Source organism: Coregonus clupeaformis, chromosome 1 (genome assembly GCF_020615455.1).
Source record: "Coregonus clupeaformis isolate EN_2021a chromosome 1, ASM2061545v1, whole genome shotgun sequence".
Classification (NCBI taxonomy): domain Eukaryota; kingdom Metazoa; phylum Chordata; class Actinopteri; order Salmoniformes; family Salmonidae; genus Coregonus; species Coregonus clupeaformis.
Genome location: NC_059192.1, coordinates 97,027,413 through 97,051,650, shown reverse-complemented (window position 1 = coordinate 97,051,650; position 24,238 = coordinate 97,027,413). Strand labels below are relative to the sequence as shown.

Genomic DNA, 24,238 nt, shown 5'->3' with positions numbered 1-24,238 from the left:
GTAGAGGTCTGTAATTTTTATCATAGGTACACTTCAACTGTCAGAGACGGAACCTAAAACAAAAATCCAGAAAATCACATTGTATGATTTTTAAGTCATTAATTTGCATTTTATTGCATGACATAAGTATTTGATACATCAGAAAAGCAGAACTTAATATTTGGTACAGAAACCTTTGTTAGCAATTACAGAGATCATACGTTTCCTGTAGGTCTTGACCAGGTTTGCACACACTGCAGCAGGGATTTTGGCCCACTCCTCCATACAGACCTTCTCCAGATCCTTCAGGTTTCGGGGCTGTCGCTGGACAATACAGACTTTCAGCTCCCTCCAAAGATTTTCTATTGGGTTCAGGTCTGGAGACTGGCTAGGCCACTCCAGGACCTTGAGATTCTCCTTAGTTGCCCTGGCTGTGTGTTTCGTTGTCATGCTGGAAGACCCAGCCACGACCCATCTTCAATGCTCTTACTGAGGGAAGGAGGTTGTTGGCCAAGATCTCGCGATACATGGCCCCATCCATCCTCCCCTCAATACGGTGCAGTCGTCCTGTCCCCTTTGCAGAAAAGCATCCCCAAAGAATGATGTTTCCACATCCATGCTTCACGGTTGGGATGGTGTTCTTGGGGTTGTACTCATCCTTCTTCTTCCTCCAAACACGGCGAGTGGAGTTTAGACCAAAAAGCTCTATTTTTGTCTCATCAGACCACATGACCTTCTCCCATTCCTCCTCTGGATCATCCAGATGGTCATTGGCAAACTTCAGACGGGCCTGGACATGCGCTGGCTTGAGCAGGGGGGACCTTGCGTGCGCTGCAGGATTTTGATCCATGACGGCGTAGTGTGTTACTAATGGTTTTCTTTGAGACTGTGGTCCCAGCTCTCTTCAGGTCATTGACCAGGTCCTGCCGTGTAGTTCTGGGCTGATCCCTCACCTTCCTCATGATCATTGATGCCCCACGAGGTGAGATCTTGCATGGAGCCCCAGACCGAGGGTGATTGACCGTCATCTTGAACTTCTTCCATTTTTGAATAATTGCGCCAACAGTTGTTGCCTTCTCACCAAGCTGCTTGCCTATTGTCCTGTAGCCCATCCCAGCCTTGTGCAGGTCTACAATTGTATCCCTGATGTCCTTACACAGCTCTCTGGTCTTGGCCATTGTGGAGAGGTTGGAGTCTGTTTGATTGAGTGTGTGGACAGGTGTCTTTTATACAGGTAACGAGTTCAAACAGGTGCAGTTAATACAGGTAATGAGTGGAGAACAGGAGGGCTTCTTAAAGAAAAACTAACAGGTCTGTGAGAGCCGGAATTCTTACTGGTTGGTAGCTGATCAAATACTTATGTCATGCAATAAAATGCAAATTAATTACTTACATACAATGTGATTTTCTGGATTTTTGTTTCAGATTCCGTCTCTCACAGTTGAAGTGTACCTATGATAAAAATTACAGACCTCTACATGCTTTGTAAGTAGGAAAACCTGCAAAATTGGCAGTGTATCAAATACTTGTTCTCCCCACTGTATATATATATGTTACTACTCGACAAACAATCTCGGTCGACCAACAGCCTAACGACCAAACAGTCGACCAGTCGACTAATTGGGGTCAGCCCTAGTTTGTGGGGATCAGCCACATGTCAAACAGACCGACAAGCAGATGTTTTCACATGCCCTGAAGAGGATCTGTGTTTGTGGGGATCAGCCACACGCCAACCATACCGACAAGCAGATGTTTTCACATGCCCTGAAGAGGATCTGTGTTTGTGGGGATCAGCCACACGCCAACCATACCGACAAGCAGATGTTTTCACATGCCCTGAAGAGGATCTGTGTTTATGGGGATCAGCCACATGCCAACCATACCGACAAGCAGATGTTTTCACATGCCCTGAAGAGGATCTGTGTTTGTGGGGATCAGCCACATGCCAACCATACCGACAACCAGATGTTTTCACATGCCCTGAAGAGGATCTGTGTTTGTGGGGATCAGCCACATGTCAAACAGACCAACAAGCAGATGTTTTCACATGCCCTGAAGAGGATCTGTGTTTGTGGGGATCAGCCACATGCCAAACAGACCGACAAGCAGATGGAGGATAGAGATCAGTCTCAGCTGCTTGTACAGGCCTCTGGAGTCTATATGGGTGTTGAGAGAGGGAATGTTGTCTGTGCTGAATGACTGTGGAAATTAATGGAAAGCAGAGATGGTGCAATTTCATAGCAGTCGCAATGAATCTGCACTTCCCAAAATGTAAAACATTACTGCTTTGCCAAACTTCAATTAACTTAATGTATTGTCATGCAATCAGGCAAGATGGGGCAGATAAGTCAACAATACCTAGGCCTATACAATGTATAGATATAGGAAGTAATATGATAGCAGTTCTCTTTCAACATGCCACTGGGCCAGGTGACTGATTCTAGGTGAATTAATATTAATGTGAGGCTAGCCCAAGACGGTTTCAGTGAGTTTGAGTGATAGTTTGAACAGGGTAAGTCATGGCAGAGAAGACCTCGCTATGGATTCCATAAATCATTCCTTCAAATGCCAACCACAACTCTCAGTTGCTAGTGGTAGGCCAGTTGCTAGTGGTAGGCCAGATACTAGTGGTAGGCCAGTTGATAGTGGTAGGCCAGATGATAGTGGTAGGCCAGTTGATAGTGGTAGGCCAGTTACTAGTGGTAGGCCAGATGATAGTGGTAGGCCAGATGATAGTGGTAGGCCAGATGATAGTGGTAGGCCAGTTGATAGTGGTAGGCCAGTTGATAGTGGTAGGCCAGTTGATAGTGGTAGGCCAGTTGCTAGTGGTAGGCCAGATGATAGTGGTAGTCCTATCTACAACATGCATGCAATGTTATAATAGATGCCATATACATTACCAGTCAAAAGTTAGGATACACCTACTCATTCAAAGGTTTTTCTTTATTTGTAATATTTTTTTACATTGTAGAATAATACTGAAGACATCAAAACTATGAAATAACACATAGTAACCAAAAAAGTGTTGAACAAATCAAAATATATTTGCCTTGATGACAGCTTTGCACGCTCTTGGCATTCTCTCAAACAGCTTCATGATGTAGTCACCTGGAATGCATTTCAATTAACAGGTGTGCCTTCTTAAAAGTTAACTTGTGGAATTTATTTCCTTCTTAATGCGTTTGAGCCAATCAGTTGTGTTGTGACAAGGTAGGGGAGGTATATTATTACTTTAAGACATTAAGGAAAATTTCAAGAACTTTTAAAGTTACTTCAAGTGCAGTCGCAAAAACCATCAAGCGCTATGATGAAACTGGCTCTCATGAGGACCACCACAGGAATGGAAGACCCAGAGTTACCTCTGCTGCAGAGGATAAGTTCATTAGAGTTACCAGCCTCAGAAATTGCAGCCCAAATAAATGCTTCACAGAGTTCATGTCACAGACACATCTCAACATCAACTGTTCAGAGGGGACTGTGTCAAATTGGTCAAATTGCTGCAAAGAAACCACTAAAGGACACCAATAAGAAGAAGAGACCTGCTTGGGCCAAGAAACACAAGCAATGGACATTAGACCAGTGGAAATGTGTCCTTTGGTCTGAAGTCCAAATTTGAGATTTTGGTTCCAACCGCCATGCCTTTGTGAGACGTGGTGTGGGTGAACGGATGATCTCTGCATGTTTAGTTCCCACCATAAAGCATGGAGGAGGAGGTGTGATGGTGTGGGGGTGCTTTGCTGGTGACACAGTCTGTGATTTATTTAGAATTCAAGGCACACTTAACCAGCATGGATACCACAGCATTCTGCAGCGATACGCCATCCCATCTGGTTTGGGCTTAGTGGGACTATCATTTGTTTTTCAACAGGACAATGACCCAACACACCTCCAGGCTGTGTAAGGGCTATTTTACCAAGAAGGATAGTGATGGAGTGCTGCATCAGATGACCTGGCCTCTACAATCCCCCGACCTCAACCCAATTGAGATGGTTTTGGATGAGTTGGACCGCAGAGTGAAGGAAAAGCATCCAACAAGTGCTAAGCATATGTGGGAACTCCTTCAGGACTGTTGGAAAAGCATTCCAGGTGAAGCTGGTTTAGAGTATGCCAAGAGTGTGTAAAGCTGTCATCAAGGCAAACGGTGGCTATTTGTTTAACACTTTTTTGGTTACTACATAATTCCATATCATTTTACATTTTAGTCATTTAGCAGATGCTCTTATTACTATTATACTATTCCAGGTATTCCTTAAAGAGGTAGGGTTTCAAGTGTCTCCGGAAGGTGGTCAGTGACTCCGCTGTCCTGGCGTCGTGGGGGAGCTTGTTCCACCATTGGGGTGCCAGAGCAGCGAATAGCTTTGACTGGGCTGAGCGGGAATTGTGCTTCCATAGAGGTAGGGGGGCTAGCAGGCCAGAGGTGGATGAACGTAGTGCCCTCGTTTGGGTGTAGGGTCTGATCAGAGCCTGAAGGTAAGGATGTGCCGTTCCCCTCACAGCTCCGTAGGCAAGCACCATGGTTTTGTAGTAGATGCAAGCTTCAACTGGAAGCCAGTGGAGTGTGCGGAGGAGCGGGGTGATGTGACAGAACTTGGGAAGTTTGAACACCAGACGGGTTGCAGTGTTCTGGATAAGTTGCAGGGGTTTAAAGGCACAGGCAGGGAGCCCAGCCAACAGTGAGTTGCAGAAATCCAGACGGGAGATGACAAGTGCCTGGATTAGGACCTGTGCCGCTTTCTGTGTAAGGTAGGGTCGTACTCTGCGAATGTTGTAGAGCATGAACCTGCAGGATCGGGTCACCGCTTTGATGTTAGCAGAGAACGACAGGGTCACGCCAAGGTTCTTTGCACTCTGGGAGGAGGACACAATGGAGGAAGGAAGGAAAGAAATTCCACAAATTAACTTTTAACAAGGCACACCTGTTAATTGAAATGCATTCCTCATGAAGCTGGTTGAGAGAATGCCAAGAGTGTGCAAAGCTGTCATCAAGGCAAAGGGTGGCTACTTTGAGGAATCTAAAATCTAAAAGATATTTTGATTTGTTTAACACTTTTTTGGTTACTACATGATTCCTTATGTGTTATTTCGTAGTTTTGATGTCTTCACTAGTATTCTACAATGTAGAAAATAGTAAAAATTAAGAAAAACCCTTGATTTAAGTGTTTTGAAAGGCTGGTCATGGCTCACATCAATACCATTATCCCAGAAACCCTAGACCCACTCCAATTTGCATACCGCCCCAACAGATACACAGATGATGCAATCTCTATTGCACTCCACACTGCCTTTTCCCACCTGGACAAAAGGAACACCTACGTGAGAATACTATTCATTGACTACAGCTCAGCGTTCAACACCATAGTGCCCTCAAAGATCATCACTAAGCTAAGGACCCTGGGATTAAACACCTCCCTCTGCAACTGGATCCTGGACTTCCTGATGGGCCGCCCCCAGGTGGTAAGGGTAGTTAACAACACATCTGCCACGCTGATCCTCAACACTGGGGCCCCTCAAGGGTACGTGCTCAGTCCCCTGCTGTACTCCCTGTTCACTCATGACTGCATGGCCAAGCACGACTCCAACACCATCATTAAGTTTGCAGACGACACAACAGTGGTAGGCCTGATCACCGACAATGATGAGACAGCCTATAGGGAGGAGGTCAGAGACCTGGCCATGTGGTGCCAGGATAACAACCTCTCCCTCGACGTGATCAAGACAAAGGATGATGATTGTGGACTACAGGAAAAGGATGACTGAGCACGCCCCTATTCTCATTGACGGGACAGTAGTGGAGCAGGTTGAGAGCTTCAAGTTCCTTGGTGTCCACATCACCAACAAACTATCATGGTTCAAACACACCAAGACAGTCGTGAAGAGGGCACGACAATGCTTATTCCCCCTCAGGAGACTGAAAAGATTTGGCATGGGTCCTCAGATCCTCAAAAAGTTATACAGCTGCACCATCGAGAGCATCCTGACTGGTTGCATCACCAACTGGTATGGCAACTGCTCGGCCTCTGACCGCAAGGCACTACAGAGGGTAGTGTGTACGGCCCAATACATCACTGGGGCCAAGCTTCCTGCCATCCAGGACCTCTATACCAGGCGGTGTCAGAGGAAGGCACTAAAAATTGCCAAAGACTCCAGATACCCTAGTCATAGACTGTTCTCTCTGCTAGCGCACGGCAAGCGGTACCGGAGCGCCAAGTCTAGGTCAAAAAGGCTTCTTAACAGCTTCTACCCCCAAGCCATAAGATTCCATAACAGCTAATCAAATGGCTACCCGGACTATTTGCATTGCTGCTTTACACTGCTGCTACTCTCTGTTTATTATCTATGTATAGTCACTTTACCTCTACCTACATGTACATATTACCTCAATTACCTCGACTAACCGGTGCCCCCACACATTGAATCTGTACCGGTACCCCCTGTATATAGCCTCGCCACTGTTATTTTACTGCTGTTCTTTAATTATTTGTTATTCTTCTATTTTTCTTCTTGTTTTATTTTGTACTTATCTTTTTTTTAACTTAACACTTATTTTTCTCAAAACTGCATTATTGGTTAAGGGCTTGTAAGTAAGCATTTCACTGTAAGGTCTACACCTGTTGTATTCAGCGCATGTGACAAATAAAATGTGATTTGATTTGAGTGGTTGTGTCCAAACTTTTGACTGGTGCTGTATATTAAAGACATAATGTTAGCCTATTGTTATTGTTATAAGAACTCATGGGTTTATTTTGATTTGCAACACTGACATGTTGACATGTTCCATGGGGACATTGCATGATTCATGGCCTATTTATGCTTTATATTCAATCATCAGAATAATAATTGTTTTTCAATAATCAATATTGTTTAAATAATGTCCTTCCCAAATAAGATAAAAACCTTTTCTTTTGATTCAGAGTCAATTTTAAATGTGAAATTATGTCAATAACTGCAGGGTCGATTCAATTCGATTCAGGATCCGCTCATAAACCTCATGTGAGGGTTAGTGATGCAGCACTGTATAACTGGAGGAGAGGCTGCTGCTCGTGCTCTCTCAAGAGCCGTGCATCTTGGACCGACAAAGAGAGGATGAGAGACAGCGGTCCACCATGTGAGACCTGACATTCGGATGGAATGATGCGGCGAGTAAATCGCGAATGATAGTTTGATAGAGCCAGAAGGCCTACATTTTCAACATGGCAGCAGCGTAGTAAATGTGCTACATATGCATTTGTACATCGTGGTACGTTTGTAGAATCCATCGCAGTAGAGGAGGATGGGCTCGCAAGTGGTACAGACTTTGCGTCAAGGGGTTTGGGCATCATTGACCGGAGGATGGTACCATGACCCGGACCAGAACAAATTCAATAACTCCTGTCACCTCTATTTGTGGATATTACTTCTTATGTTGCCACTATCACTACATTTGGTGAGTAAATTAAATCGAAGGCCCAGGCTATAAGGTTTTAATGCGCCGCCGCATCACGAAGCGCCCTTTTATTTGACAAACACGGTTCTCTTGGAGAAACATTCCATTCTCATATTTTATTTAGAGCAATATTTTTATTTTTCAGCACTGAAACGTTTCCGCTTATTTATTAATCAATTGAATTGGCAGAAAACTGAATTGTCGCTGTCGTGTATGACGATTATGACTATTCTAGAGGGACAAAGAAAATATGTTTATCTTAGTTCAAAAGTAGCAGTTGTAGGTTTGACGCCCCAGGGGGGATAGGTGATTGGACGAAAGAGGGAGCCACCCATCTTTTTGCATTGTTTATAAGTATATGCTGGACGGAGAAGGAGTCAGAGCAGCCATTACAATTCGAGGACACTGCTCTCCGGGGGTTTCATGACACCTGTAACTCATGCTGAAAGCTTGTGATATGAATAAACATGATCAAAGGTTCAGTATGAGCGGACTCCTTTGTTTGACAGCAATGAGCACCAACAGCCGACACGACACGACATAATGGAGGCTCCGCTGAGATTGGCCTGCAACTTCCCTTTGTTTCATTCATAAGCAGCGAGGTGACTACCGCTCAAGCCGGCTAAAAAAGGTGAGATTCCTCACAAATTATTGGGCATTAGTTGTTTGGCTGGCTTGTGAATGTGCGCTGGTGAAGGTGTACCATGTAAATTACTTGGGATTGTGCTGATGTGGTGCTATTGCGGTCGACTAAGGGTCCGTCATAATTATTCTAAAATTGTACAGCAATTGAAGGCAGATATAATAAAGGCAGATGATTAAAGGCAGAGATACGTATGCAATTAGGGCATTGTGAATCTGATAAGACCCCATGGGGGCCATCATAGGATGGGCCATAAATCCTGATTATGCATTCGGTGTTTCAGGTTAGTTCTGGGAACTATGAGGTGGACGGTTATATTGTAAGTTATTCTCATCTTGTAGCCGACGGGGTATCTGCTTGGGGTAACCGCTCATATAATATCCATATCTCACGGCAGCATAAAGTTAGAAGGGGATAAACGGAAAATAATTTAGGCACAATGCAGGGTTTCTTTTTACATGTTTTATGCCACATTGTACATAAAGGCTAATGCTAAAGGCTAAGGCTAAATGCTAATTGTGTTGCGTGCTACATGCTAACGGGTGTCCTTAGGGGTCCCATTGCGATGGAATAACACTCTTAAATGTGTTTGTGTGTGTAGAATTCAGAGTTCTACGCAAATGTGAGCTCTGTTAAGTGTAATTGTTCGATTATAAGGTATAAAATAGTGAGGTTGTAGCGGAATGCTAGCGTTCTATTGTCTGGGAATCGTATAGTTAAATGTATTTGCGCATGCGTTTAATTTTACGACACTACACTACAAAACGTGGGAGTTGGAGTTTATGGCACGAGATTATGAGACGTTGGGTTACGGTACTAAAACTACAACAAAGGGGATTGTGGGTAAAGTGTCATATTTCTGTTGGGCTGTGCTGCAGGGGGAGACAGAGAAACACAGACGAGGGAACAAAGAGGAAAGATTTGAAAATGAATGAAATCTTCTAGTTGTTACATCGGCTGTTGGTTAAAGATGAAACTTGTTTTGTGACCTATTGAATTGATAAATTAGATATATGTTGACGGATTATAATAAATTAAATTAAATGACGATTAAAATAAATAAAAATTAAATAAAAATGTTATTGATCTATTTAGTCCTGAGTTGATTCTTAGAGCGAATGTGAACGAAGGAATATTAAATATGGTTGAAATAACTCAGTGATTGCATTAACTACTAAAATCTTTTTGTGTCTCTGTTCTTTTGTCATATGAGAGGAACAATGGAGAGAGAAAGAGAGGGGGTGCTGACGTGACATCACGTGACGCGACAGAGGATCAGTCAAAAGGTTTTGGTACTGGTCTGTTTGCAAAATCTTCCCCTACAGGATGTTTGATGTTATGACAATTTCACATAGGCTTGGCAAATACTGATTCATTAAAAATTGCATTTGGGAGGCTCGGTGCATCACTTGGGGGTTGATTGGAGTTGTGTTGGGAATCAAGGACTGACATTATTCTGTAAAATTAAGATAATTAGGTGCTTATAGAGCAAGGGGGTTTATGGGAATTGTAGTGATGGTAGGGTTAGAGGCTTTGTTTTTAGGATTGTAGTCTGAAGTGGACTACTTGCATTTTCTTTCCTGATGGGTTGTGCTAAGATAGCCACTAATTGGTAAGATAGGATATAGAAATAAAAAATTGGTTTTAATTATTCATACGTTTTAATTGATTCTTTAATTGATTTTTTATTTTAATTAAAAATATTTGTTGAATAAAATTTTTAATATAATTTTTTGATATTCATATTTTTGTTGATTGATTAAAAAAATATATATATTAATAATTAAAGGCTATATAGTCTAAAATAAAATAATTCACAATAAAGGAATATAAAAGGGTTGTTACAATGGGAAGAAAGGACAGCAAGGCTATGAAGGTGATTACACCTGTTGATATAGTACAAAATAGTAATCCTTTAGTTAAGGGTATTGCGAGGTTATCCGGCAAATGGAACAAACGTTGGCCTGACATTGAACAACCATGGCCAGTGGAAGGGACTCTTAGCCCTGACGTCATCAACATCATGAAAGTGCTTCTGTCAATTTACAAGGCAGATCAGAAGAAGGGAAGAAAAGGCGACAGAAAAACTAAGGGCAGAAGTTAGTACACCTTTCTCACATACGGATTCAGCAAAAACACCCCCACCTTATGAGAAGGAAGTAGACCTTAGGGATATTTATCCTCAGCTTCCAGGGATCATCCAGGAGGGTGATTATTGCATCAGAGATGAAGATGAACGAATAATAGATAGAGGACAAGCAGAAACGACAATGAAGATGAATCCAAAACTCCAGAAGTAAGAAAAACCGAGATGTCTGGAAACTAAGAGAAGAATGAGGTTCGGAAAGATGAGGATGAAGATACAGAAGAGAAGAAAAACTGCTGAGAAAAGGATCCCAAGAATTGGAGGAGAAGAATACATTGAGGCCAAGAAGCTGAAGAAAAGTAAGAAGATGATGGGAGATGATATTTCGAGGACAGAACTTAGAATATAAGCTGTTGAAGAATCCTGATATGTCAACACCAAGAAAGAACAGGACCAAGAAACTCTCAGAAAACTCAATCATACAACTGGTGGAGAAGAGAAGCTTTGGTTATGAAGAATCAGAGTGAACCAAATCAACAATCACTGTTACAGCTTCAACTGAACAAGATCAAATACAATTGTACCAGCCAAGGGGGGTACCAGGTGTTTCATATCCACAGCCAGTTTCTGGATAGACACAGAATTGGAGAGGAAGAGGACGAGAAGGCTTAGAAGGAGGAGGAAGATTTCAGCTACACTTCCAGCAACTTTCAGAAGACTGTTATAATTATGGACAGGTTGGTCACTTTACCTGTGAGTGCAATAAGTCAGGAGGAAACATCAGAGGGAATTTCAGAGGAAGATACAGAAGCCAGTCAAGATCATCTGGAGGACCGGTGAACCCCTACAGGGGGCCGGAGCAAAGAGTCTAGAGCCTAGAAGATATGAAGGGGGGTGTCAGCTGATAGCACCGATTAGAGAAGAAGAGAAAATATCTAACAATTGAAGTGAAAACAAAGGACTATGAGAATAATGGGGAATAGTGGAAAAACTTATCTGTGTTCAGCCTAAAGAGGTTAAACATCTCACTATGTAAAATTAACTAATTAGGATAGGGATTTGAGGTAGTAAAACAGCTAATTACTCTTAAGGAACCAATTGAGCTCTGCTATAAAAATCAAAGAGAAATTAAAATAGACATACTAATATTAGAACATATACCTATTGCATTGTTGGAAAGAGATGCATTGTGTAAATTGAACTGTACAATAAGATGTACACTAGACGGCTGTCTGGTAGAAGATTTTAAAAAGAATAGGGTTTTTGGGAATTATATTGGCTTAAAAAGATAATATCATAGGAAGGATGATAATCTATTAGACTGCCTATTAGACAATCTGTCTGGAAAATAAAGTTAAAAGGGGTGACTGTTATTCTGGGTTACATTCTTACACCAAGAGATTTCAGGCTAGGCTAAAAGGTGTTTAGTCGTTTGCCAAGTCTGTGTGTAAAGAAGTCATCACATATTCAAAAAATTGGTGGTAAAGGATTTTGTGAATAAATCAGTGGAAACGGTTTTTAAAGGTTAGGAGAAAAGATTAGATTAAAAAAAGTTAGGAGAACTAGGGTTGAAGGAACTCTAAGACAGTAAGCTAAGTTTCAATGTTAGTTAATAGTAAGAGAGAGAGAACAATGGTGAAGCACATTTTTAGAGTTTAGTGGGAAGATAAATATGGTAGGAGTTTAGATCTGTTAGGAGCAGATGCGTTGCTAAATGATAAGAGAAGATTGAGGGTGATTGAGTATCTATATTACAGTTCCCAGCAGGAAGATCAAGGTAATTGTGGGTGTATTTTTTATAATCAAAAGTTTGAAAGTCAGGGATTAGAGGTAGGACTGAGAGTTGAAAAAGTGACACTAGTGGTGATAGATGGAAGTACAAGCAAAGAGTTCAAAGCTTTGGGGAAAATGGATGAAGTAACAACAATGACATCAACACTTCAGTCTATTATAACAACAGTGAGAAGCAATTTAACTCTTTCAACATTGATAGTTATTAAAGCCATAAATATATCGCATTTGATTATAAGGGAACCAATAGCTCCAGCACCAATTTTAGGGGGAAAAAGACTTATTAGGGTTAGGATGGGGACGTTCCTCCCACATGGAGAGATAATTATGGAGAAGAAGTATTGTTATCAGGACCAGATGTAGAAGCTGTTGCACCTAATCAAAGGAGGTATAGTTTGTAGGTTATGAGTGATTGTTCACTTATTATGCATAATGTTACAGAGAAAGATCAGGGAGAATATACTTATCTAGTGCAAGCATTAAAATTTGTTCCGGTTAAGAATTATTGGTTAAAGGGCTATGTAATTCGTAAAGTGACGCTTATAATGGAAGATTTGAAGTCTGTTGAAGTTTCCACAGTCACCAAAGGAGTTCAGGAAGAATATGTTACAGTAGTCACTCCAACAGTAAATAATGCACATAGGATATCGGTAGCTTTCCCACTAGAAATAATTAAGGTTAATACATCAACTAAATCAACTACTTTAATGGTAACTTTGGAAAGGGATTAATGATACGATGGCAATGACAAATGTAGGAAGTATGACACAGACACAGACAACAACTTTTCTGAAATTAAAGGAGGTAGCAAGAGAGACTCAGGGGTTTATGATACGGATAGAGAGTCAATATAGATTCATCTGAAATAGTGAAGGATACTATCATGGAGGTACAGGATGAGGTCTTTGATTTTAATGACAGACAAGGAGAGGTATCTGATCAGTACCGCTCGTTAGGGAAGAGAGAAAATAAATGCATGTAGTTTGATTCTTCTGTTGTGAAAATTAAAGATAGCTGGGCAGGTAGGAATCTTTGGTTCCAGCTAGCTCATTCTGTAAGATCAGTGAGGAATCTTGAGGGTCCATGTCTGTTGAGAATTCCAGCACCAGAGACGTGGGGTTCCATTTTAGAGACGGTCGCTCAACCGCTATCATGTGTGTGTCAGTCTTATGCTTTGTCTTGGCTGTTGTATCAGCAACGAGCATTGACAGATAAAGTAATGTCGTTGTCAAAACATTTGTTTAAGCCTAGGTTTAGGTGTTCTTGGATAAATGAATTACCCTATGGGAATTTGTTAGATGGGAAGTAAAATCAGGTAACAGCGAACCCTGAAGCATTGGAGGTGAAACCAGTGAGGGCTAAAAGTTGTTTTTGTTCTAATAAAACATATGATGTAAGGGGTATGTTTATGGGAATATCAGATTGTGATGAGTATATGATAACTTTGGGTATGCATGACCTTAAGGGTAGTAATGAGAAATATAATGTTACTTTTTATGTTCCAGTTAGTAAGAAAAGCAGGACTTTGATGGTTAAAAGATGAGCTTTTGCCTGACAATGTGACTATTGGGAATGTTAGAGATATTTAGAGGGTTTGTGGTGATAAAGCATATATATTCTTACCCTATGGATGGATAGGATGTTGTTACATGTCAACGTTGAAGCTTCCATATGAGGCTTTTACCATTAAAAGAGGGGTAGCACCGGACACAGATAAATCTGAAGCTAGGTTTGGAAATAGGATGAAAAGAGACATGGCGACATGTCATAGTCTTCAAGCCTATCATTGAAGGATAAGTCTAAGAGAGAAGGGGGGACTTTTTCCATGGTATGGTGTAACATTTGGGAAGATCATATTGATAATATTAGTTATACTTTGAGTCCAGATAGTTCAGATATTATCACTAGGGTTATATATGCATTGAAGAATATAAGGGATGCATTTGGTAGATCTGAAGGAGCTGGATGGTCAGCGAAGACTTGGTTGCAAGATCAGTTAGGCCAGTAGGAGCAGTGATGGATTACATTTTAATAGCAGCTTTGATAACACTGTGTGTGATGTTTGTAATTTGTTACTGACCTTTGAGAAAGATATGATATTGAGATAGGTTGGAGTAGTGATGCCTGGAGACAACACTCAGATGCCGGTGTTGACTGTTCCTGATCTGGATGAAGATGGACAAGTAGAACTGGATGGATAAATATCCTTTTTGATGATTTGATCATTTTTCAATTTTTTTTTCAATATTAGTGTGATTTTAGTATGATTTTATGAATCAAAGGGGGGAAATGGGTTAATGTGATTAATACATCATTTATATATCATTTATATATTCTTAGTTGATCTTGATGTTTAATTTGAAAGTGTTTGTTTTGCAAAAGATACTGTTTGGTCTTTTCTTTTCTTCCAGAAGCATTTGGGGGAACATGTAGAGATTGAAATACTCAAACAAGGACAATATGAAAGGACAATATGAAGGGACAATATGAAAGGACAATGACTGGAGGAGATGGAACCAGGAAGGAGTGGAAAGGTTCTGATTCCATCATCAACAATGCATTGGAAGTCGAGACTACGGGAGGAGATGAAGTGTAGTGGACTACATTCCATTGTCTGCAATGAAATATAGACATATTTGCATGTGTAATACATAATTTGTGTCATAGTCTTAGGTATTAATTTTTGTAGAATGATATTTGATGTTATTGGATACATGTGGGGATCTTAGATGTTTTTGTTTATTTCGTGAATGCTTAGGGACAGGGAGTCTAGGCAGGGAGAGGTCCACTGTAGGGTCCAATGGGTTGACCAGCCTTAGAGTGGACATTTTTTGGATAGTATTTTGTTTGCAGGGCCTTACATGTGTATTTAATTGCATCATAGTTTCAAATGCATTTATAAAGAGTTATGAATTCATTGGGAGTACCTAGGTGGTTGCCTGGGGCAGAGGGACCGTGAGAGAATTTTACTGTCTTGATTGATAACGAAGGTTGCCGGACAGTTTTTCGCTCTCACACTCAATAAAGATTTGTTCATATTTCATAGTAATGTATTCACACTTCATAAACATTTATTCATATTTCATAGAAAGGTATTTACACTCTAGAGGAGAATGTTTTTGGTTTAATGTTAAAGATACTCAATAAGATAAATTGTTACTTGTCATAATCCTATTCTGTTTGGTTTCGAGACTTTTAGTTAGTCTCGAAGGGGGGATATGTCGTGTATGACGATTATGACTATTCTAGAGGGACAAAGAAAATATGTTTATCTTAGTTCAAAAGTAGCAGTTGTAGGGTGACGCCCCAGGGGGGATAGGTGATTGGACGAAAGAGGGAGCCACCCATCTTTTTGCATTGTTTATAAGTATATGCTGGAAGGAGAAGGAGTCAGAGCAGCCATTACAATTCGAGGACACTGCTCTCCGGGGGTTTCATGACACCTGTAACTCATGCTGAAAGCTTGTGATATGAATAAACATGATCAAAGGTTCAGTATGAGCGGACTCCTTTGTTTGACAGCAATGAGCACCAACAGCCGACGCGACACGACATCGCATTTTTCTCTGAATCCTGTAGGCTAGCATGTATGCAGTGGCGGGATCTATGGCTGCCACAGTGATGTAAAAGCGGAGAAAAGCACACCTAACCCGTCTCTCCCATTTGGATGTGATAGTAAGCCTACAGCAGGCACTCCTTTACATCTGAGCAAATTAGTGTCTAGTAGGTCTAGGTCATGAATTCTGTTTGGGTTTGGTATAATTTGGTCAAGATAGCCTATAAAATTATTTCGGCCACCAGATGTGGTCTCTTTAATGTGTCCCTTTATTGTCATCATAATGGAATTGCATCTATTATCTTGCAGGAATGCTATACTCTTCTCAGACCTACTGTGTTTCAGAATAGTACCTCTTGTCTGCTTAAATAAATGAGTGGTTTCAATTAGTATTGATCTAAGAAAACCCCCACAATGATTGTTTCACAGTTTATTTACAATTAACTTGATAAAAAAGGTCAAACAACATATTAACTTTTCTGAAGACCAAAAGCCTTCTGGTTATTTGTGCAGATGTTAAAGTGATGGAGTACTGTCATTCTCATGTAATGGTGTAATATGTCGCACCGCGAACCCATTTCAAGCAGATTGGTTTTGTCCTCTATTTCATGTTCTTATTTTATTCTCTATATCATAGAATGTGAGATTGTATCACTTTATAACAGCCTGCATTTCTATTCTCTGGATTTTTCAAAAAATAGTTATAGAAGTAAGATAGAATAGCTCTTGTCAATGAATTGTTTTTGGTTGATATGTCACTGTTTTGGTTGACTTGGTCCTCAGAGTTTGATTACAAAGGCTAACTGTTCCTCTGAATTATAGATCAGAGCAAGTCACAAACCCAAGGCTTTACTGTTCATGATTTCATGTAGGCCTATAGCATACCTGTGTTTCAACATCATGAACACCATGCACTATTGCACATATTCGTTTCTATTGATAGATTGAATTGTCTGATGACTCTTCTCAGTATGTAGCTGAGGGGCCACATCACCACATTAAATGGGTGGAGCATTGACTTCTCAATCAGATCATCCTCAGGCAATAGTTTTTTAGGATTGCCTTTGGCTGTTTGAGCATAATGTTACATACGTAACATTACAGCCCCAAATAGCTCCTCTGGTGTTAAGTCTACACCCAAGATGAAGGGTTATGTTTCAGACTTGTTATCATATTATTGACGAAAGGGTGGGATGCACTCTGCCGACTGTGATGAAGAAGAAGAAAGTATTTTTGAATTATTATACTTTTTTGGTCAATATACAGTGGGGAGAACAAGTATTTGATACACTGCCGATTTTGTAGGTTTTCCTACTTACAAAGCATGTAGAGGTCTGTCATTTTTATCATAGGTGCACTTCAACTGTGAGAGCTCCTCTGGTGTTAAGTCTACACCCAAGATGAAGGGTTATGTTTCAGACTTGTTATCATATTATTGACGAAAGGGTGGGATGCACTCTGCCGACTGTGATGAAGAAGAAGAAAGTATTTTTGAATTATTATACTTTTTTGGTCAATATACAGTGGGGAGAACAAGTATTTGATACACTGCCGATTTTGTAGGTTTTCCTACTTACAAAGCATGTAGAGGTCTGTCATTTTTATCATAGGTGCACTTCAACTGTCAGAGACGGAATCTAAAACAAAAATCCAGAAAATCACATTGTATGATTTTTAAGTAATTCATTTGCATTTTATTGCATGACATAAGTATTTGATACATCAGAAAAGCAGAACTTAATATTTGGTACAGAAACCTTTGTTTGCAATTACAGAGATCATACGTTTCCTGTAGGTCTTGACCAGGTTTGCACACACTGCAGCAGGGATTTTGGCCCACTCCTCCATACAGACCTTCTCCAGATCCTTCAGGTTTCAGGGCTGTCGCTGGGCAATACGGACTTTCAGCTCCCTCCAAATATTTTCTATTGGGTTCAGGTCTGGAGACTGGCTAGGCCACTCCAGGACCTTGAGATGCTTCTTACGGAGCCACTCCTTAGTTGCCCTGGCTGTGTGTTTTGGGTCGTTGTCATGCTGGAAGACCCAGCCACGACCCATCTTCAATGCTCTTACTGAGGGAAGGAGGTTGTTGGCCAAGATCTCGCGATACATGGCCCCATCCATCCTCCCCTCAATACGGTGCAGTCGTCCTGTCCCCTTTGCAGAAAAGCATCCCCAAAGAATGATGTTTCCACCTCCATGCTTCACGGTTGGGATGGTGTTCTTGGGGTTGTACTCATCCTTCTTCTTCCTCCAAACACGGCGAGTGGAGTTTAGACCAAAAAGCTCTATTTTTGTCTCATCAGACCACATGACCTTCTCCCATTCCTCCTCTGGATCATCCAGATGGTCATTGGCAAACTTCAGATGGGCCTGGACATGCGCTGGCTTGAGCAGGGGGACTTGCATGAGCTGCAGGATTTTAATCCATGATGGCGTAGTGTGTTACTAATGGTTTTCTTTGAGACTGTGGTCCCAGCTCTCTTCAGGTCATTGACCAGGTCCTGCCGTGTAGTTCTGGGCTGATCCCTCACCTTCCTCATGATAATTGATGCCCCACGAAGTGAGATCTTGCATGGAGTCCCAGACCGAGGGTGATTGACCGTCATCTTGAACTTCTTCCATTTTCTAATAATTGCGCCAACAGTTGTTGCCTTCTCACCAAGCTGCTTGCCTATTGTCCTGTAGCCCATCCCAGCCTTGTGTAGGTCTACAATTTTATCCCTGATGTCCTTACATAGCTCTCTGGTCTTGGCCATTGTGGAGAGGTTGGAGTCTGTTTGATTGAGTGTGTGGACAGGTGTCTTTTATACAGGTAACGAGTTCAAACAGGTGCAGTTAATACAGGTAATGAGTAGAGAACAGGAGGGCTTCTTAAAGAAAAACTAATAGGTCTGTGAGACCCGGAATTCTTACTGGTTGGTAGGTGATCAAATACTTATGTCATGCAATAAATTGCAAATTAATTACTTAAAAATCATACAATGTGATTTTCTGGATTTTTGTTTTAGATTCCATCTCTCACAGTTGAAGTGTACCTATGATAAAAATTACAGACCTCTACATGCTTTGTAAGTAGGAAAACCTGCAAAATCGGCAGTGTATCAAATACTTGTTCTCCCCACTGTAGGTGTTTTGAGATATTGAGGGAGTTAGTGTGTTCTATCCTCAGACTCTTCCGCCCACCACCATGGCACTTAGTATATACTGCACCTCAGTCACCATCTTCTTCATCACCATAAAGATGGTCAACTATCGCCTCCATGCGATGTTTGATAAAGGCGACGTTGTGCCCCCAAGCAGTCTCTCTGATGTCATCCAAGGTGCAGAGAATAATAGCAACGTCTCAGATTCATGTCTTCCAGCTACATTAAGGTGAGCATGTTTATAAAAACAAAATGTATAACCAATATATTCCAAAGTATATATAGCTTTGAAGTAGTGCTTTTGTCTTGAAAAACATGAAGTCATCCTATGTTAAAGGAACTACCACAGATGACTACATACTCTCTACATCTTTCCAAATAGGAAAAGCAGCACGGTTCCTGACAGTGTTGCCATGACAATGTTGACCAGAAACAGGCAGAGTCCAGTCATCCAGGTTACAGTGAAACAGATAGAGACGGACCCTGGGTTGATTGGAGTGGTTAGTGTACCATTTAAACTACTCTTGAGCTTCATTCTAATACTATATTATACTGAACAAAAATATAAATGCAACATGTAAAGTCTTGGTCCCATGTTTCAAGAGCTGAAATAAAATATCCCAGAAATGTTCCATACGCACAAAAAGCTAATTTCTGTCAAATTTTGTGCACAAATTTGTTTATATCCCTATGAGTGAGCATAACTCCTTTGCCAAGAGAATTCATCCACCTGACAGGTGTGGCATATCAAGAAGCTGATTAAACGGCATGATCATTACACAGGTGCACCTTGTGCTGGGGATAATAAAATGCTCATTACACAGGTGCACCTTGTGCTGGGGACAATTAAAGGCCACTCTAAAATGTGCAGTTTTGTCACACAACACAATGCCACAGATGTCTCAAGTTTTGAAGGAGCGTGCAATTGGCATGCTCACTGCCGGAATGTCCACCAGAGCTGTTGCCAGAGAATTTAATGTTCAATTCTCTACCATAAGCCACCTCCAACGTTGTTTTAGAGAATTTGGCAGTACGTCCAACCGGCCTCACAACCGCAGACCACATGTAACCACACCAGCCCAGGACCTCCACATCCGGCTTCTTCACCTGCGGGATCGTCTGAGACCAGTCACCTGGGCAGCTGATGAAACTGCGGAGTATTTCTGTCTGTAATAAAGCCCTTTTGTGGGGAAAAACTCATTCTGATTGTCTGGGCCTGGCTCCCCAGTGGGTGGCCCTGGCTCCCAAGTGGGTGGCCCACCCATGGCTGCGTCCCCTGCCCAGTCATGTGAAATCCAGTGATTAGGGCCTAATGAATGTACTTCAATTGACTGATTTCGTTATATGAACTGTAACTCAGTAAAATCATTGAAATTGTTGCATGTTGTGTTTATATTAGTATATTATGGATTATAAACTGGTGGTTCAAGCCCTGAATGCTGATTGGCTGACAGCCGTGGTATATCAGACCGTATACCACGGGCATGACAAAACATATATTTTTACTGCTCTAATTACGTTGGTAACCCGTTTATAATAGCAATAAGGCACCTTGGGGGTTTGTGGTGTATTGCCAATATATCACGGCTAAGGGCTGTGTCCAGGCACTCCGCGATGCGTCGTGCCTATGAACAGCCTTAGCCGTGGTATATTGGCCATATACCACACCCCCTCGTGCCTTATTGCTTAAATATAATTTTTTTAGTTTAATGAGCACCATTTTCCCCATTTTTCTTTCCACCATCATCTCTTGCCCTTACAGGAGTGCCCAAAATCAGAAGACTTAAAGAATACTGAAGGTACTGTACTCTCATATGTTTTATAAACTGATCTAATTTCCCCCTATAGCAGGAAATGGGTTTTCTATTCTCAAATCTCACTTTGAGAATGAAATGTTCTTCCTGGAATGCATTGTATGGATGTAGTGATAGATTGATTAGCACTCATTATGCTAGCCTAGCACATTATTGCTTCAAATAGGCTCAGATAAGCATGCCATCAGCTTCCAGTAAATGGTGGTTTTGCAAAGTGTTGCTGAGAAGATCAATATCCTTTATTGTTAGTTAAGAGCAGAAATTGTAATGACTGAGACGTAATTTTTTTGTATTTATGAGTCATTCTAAATTCCTGTCAATATGCTCTTTGTAACAGTAGTATATATGTTGCAGCCCATATTGACAGCATCCCTGAGGAGAAACAACCCACAGAGAGCCTGCAGCCTGAGGAGGAGCTCTCCCCAGAGGACCTGTCTAGCCCCAACCCTGACCAGGCCGCCCCTCTCCTGCTGGGGGAGCAGAAGCATGTGGCTGGTAGGGAGACTGCTGATGAGGGACTGCCCTCCTCCAAGGGGAGTGATGAAGAGAGAAGAAAGCAAACAGAGCAGGAAAAACAGCCCCAACAGGACCCCAACAACAGCTCTCTAGACCAGCCAGAGGAGACATACTGCTCGGACGAGATCGCTGTTGTCTTGGTGGACAACTCTGACCCATTAGCCCGCCTGGACGAGAACGACACGGTCAAGATCATCATCACCATGAGCTGTGATGCCCAGACGGCTGCGGAGCTGGAGGAGTTGGTCAAACAGAGCATCCTGGAGTCTGCCCAGGCACAGATAGGCATCGACCACCATGGAGGGGCTGCTGGCGACTGCCTCATCAAAATTCCTGTTATCACCTTTGACTCGCCTGAGGATGATGAATGGAGTGGTGCAGAGAATGAAAGGGAACCCTTATCTGAGCCTGACCCTGCTCAGCTGCAGACTCCAAGCCCAGACGGCCAGATCACCAAAGAGTTGATGAGCTCTGACTCTGCCGTTCTGGACTGCCGGGACTACAACGAGGCAGACCTGGAACACCCCAGCCCCCTGTTGACCACAGCCGACAACAGGTCCTCTGGCATCGACGTCCACTCCCACCCTGACGAGAACGACCCTCCTGACCTCAATGTGGATGCAGATGGCTTCCTGCGAATCCCGTCTACGTTCAGGAACTACGGCCTGGGGGGCAGGACACACGTGCGAGGCTTGAGCATGGACAGTGGGAAGGATGCAGTCCTCATTGCGGACAGATCACAGAACAGACAGACTACCATGACCTCGTCCAAGTCAGACCTGGAGGCCAAGGAGGGCCAGATCCCCAACGAGTCCAACTTTGTGGAGTTTGTGTCACTGCTGGAGTCCATTAACAGCACCATGGGAGCCAGTGGAAACCCACCAGAGGAGGTGACTGAAGAGGGAGCCAGAGCCATGAAGGAAGGTTAGTCTAGCCATATGCATGGTTCCCTGTCTTCCCTGAAATGTATCTTCACGGGGGGCTCTTCATATACAGCGCCTTCGGAAAGTATTCAGACCCCTTGACTTTTTCCACATTTTGTTTTTTTCCCCCTCATCAATCTACACACAATACCCCATAATGACAAAGAAAAAACAGGTTTTTCAAAACAAAGAAAAAACAGGTTTTTCAAAAAATTTTCAAAATGGAAATATGACATTTACACAAGTATTCAAACCCTTTACTCAGTACTTTGTTGAAGCACCTTTGGCAGCTATTACAGACGCTACAAGCTTGGCAAACCTGTATTTGGGGAGCTTCTCCTATTCTTCTCTGCAGATCCTCTCAAGCTCTGTCAGGTTGGATGGGGAGCGTCGCTGCACAGCTATTTTCAGGTCTCTCCAGAAATGTTCGATCAGGTTCAAGTCCAGGCTCTGGCTGGGCCACTCAAGGACATTCAGAGACTTGTCCCGAAGCCACTCCTGCGTTGTCTTGGCTGTGTGCTTAGGGTCGTTGTCCTGTTGGAAGGTGAACCTTCGCCCCAGTCTGAGGTCCTAAGCGCTCTGGAGCAGGTTTTCATCAAGGATCTCTCTGTACTTTGCTCCGTTCATCTTTCCCTCGATCCTGACTAGTCTCCCAGTTCCTGCCACTAAAAAACATCCCCACAGCATGATACTGCCACCACCATGCTTCACCGTAGGGATGGTATTGGTCAGGTGATGAGCGGTGCCTGGTTTCCTTCAGACGTGACACTTGGCATTCAGGCCAAAGAGTTCAATCTTGGTTTCATCAGACCAGAGAATCTTGTTTCTCATGGTCTGAAAGTCTTTAGATGCCTTTTGGCAAACTCCAAGCGGGCTGTCATGTGCCTTTTACTGATGAGTGGCTTCCGTCTGGCCACTCTACTATAAAGGCCTCCTTGGTGGAGTGCTGCAGAGATGGTTGTCCTTCTGGGAGGTTCTCCCATCTCCACAAAGGAACTATGGAACTCTGTCAGAGTGACCATCGGGTTCTTGGTCACCTCCCTGACCAAGGCCCTTCTCCCCCGATTGCTCAGTTTGGCCGGGCGGCCAGCTCTAGGAAGAGTCTTGGTGGTTCCAAACTTTTTCCATTTAAGAATGATGGAGGCCACTGTGTTCTTGGGGACCTTCAATGCTGCAGACATTTTTTGGTACCCTTCCCCAGATCTGTGCCTCGACACAATCCTGTCTTGAGCTCTATGGACAATTCCTTCATCCTCATGGCTTGGTTTTTGCTCTGACATGCATTGTCAACTGTGGGACCTTATATAGACTGGTGTGTGCCTTTCTAAATTGTGTCCAATTAATCAAATATTCCACAGGTGGACTCCAATCAAGTTGTAGAAACATCTCAAGGATGATCAATGGAAACAGGATGCACCTGAGCCCAATTTCGAGTATCATAGCAAAGGGTCTGAATACTTATGTAAATAAGGTATTTCTGTTTTTATTTGTAATACATTTACAAACATTTCTAAAAATCTGTTTTCGCTTTGTCATTATGGGGTATTGTGTGTAGATTGATGAGGAAACGTTTTTATTTAATCAATTTTAGAATAAGGCTGTAATGTAACAAAATGTGGAAAAAATGGAGGTGTCTGAATACTTTCCGAATGCACTGTAAATGTAGACATATAAGAGGGTGGCATATAAGAGGGTAGCGGTTAAGAGCGTTGGGCCAGTAACTGAAAGGTCGCTGGCTCAAATCCCTAAGCCGACCAGGTGAAAAATCTGTCGATGTGCCCTTGAGCAAGGCACTTAACCCTAATTGCTCCTGTAAGTCGCTCTGGATAAGAGTGTCTGCTAAAATGTAAATGTAAATATGATTTTAGGAGAGAACCTATTGTCTCTGTTGTGCAAAATAATAATAATTTGCTGGTCAAATTGAAAAGGGATGTTGTTTTTTCAGAGGACGTCACTGACGCTAACACAGAGACAGAGAGCCAGCAGGAGCGTCCAATCCCTCCCAATATTCTGGCCACAACAGACACCCTCCACATGACCCCCGAAACACGGATCCCCATTGTGTCTCCAGACAGGTAAACCTTTTCAAATGTCTCTTAGATGTAAAAGGTCATCATCACAATTGACTTTCTTTTGTTCTTTAATCTGATCTTTATTGGAAATGAATAAATGTTTTGATCGTTGTACAGTTTGTCCTCTACTCTCAGTCCCCAGACAGACCAGGATAAAGAGCCAGACTACGACTCCCTGCCCTCCCAAACATCTCAGTCAGAGAGCTCCATGCTCCAGGTCATATGAAGACCAGAGGCCACTAACAAGGAGGACGCCTATAAGTTCCATACAGTCCACAGTAAGTGCAAA

General features: G+C 42.3%; 1 protein-coding gene across 1 annotated transcript in view; it reads left to right on the top strand.

Moving 5' to 3' along the window:
- Positions 1-1,656: 1,656 nt before the first annotated feature.
- Positions 1,657-24,238, top strand: part of LOC121570486 (pecanex-like protein 2) — a 50,274-nt gene continuing 27,692 nt past the window's right edge. Inside the window, 5 exon segments of the mRNA XM_045222397.1 lie at positions 1,657-2,118; positions 18,651-18,853; positions 20,776-21,878; positions 23,823-23,952; positions 24,085-24,144. Of these exon segments, the coding sequence (XP_045078332.1) occupies positions 1,657-2,118; positions 18,651-18,853; positions 20,776-21,878; positions 23,823-23,952; positions 24,085-24,144 (1,958 nt within the window).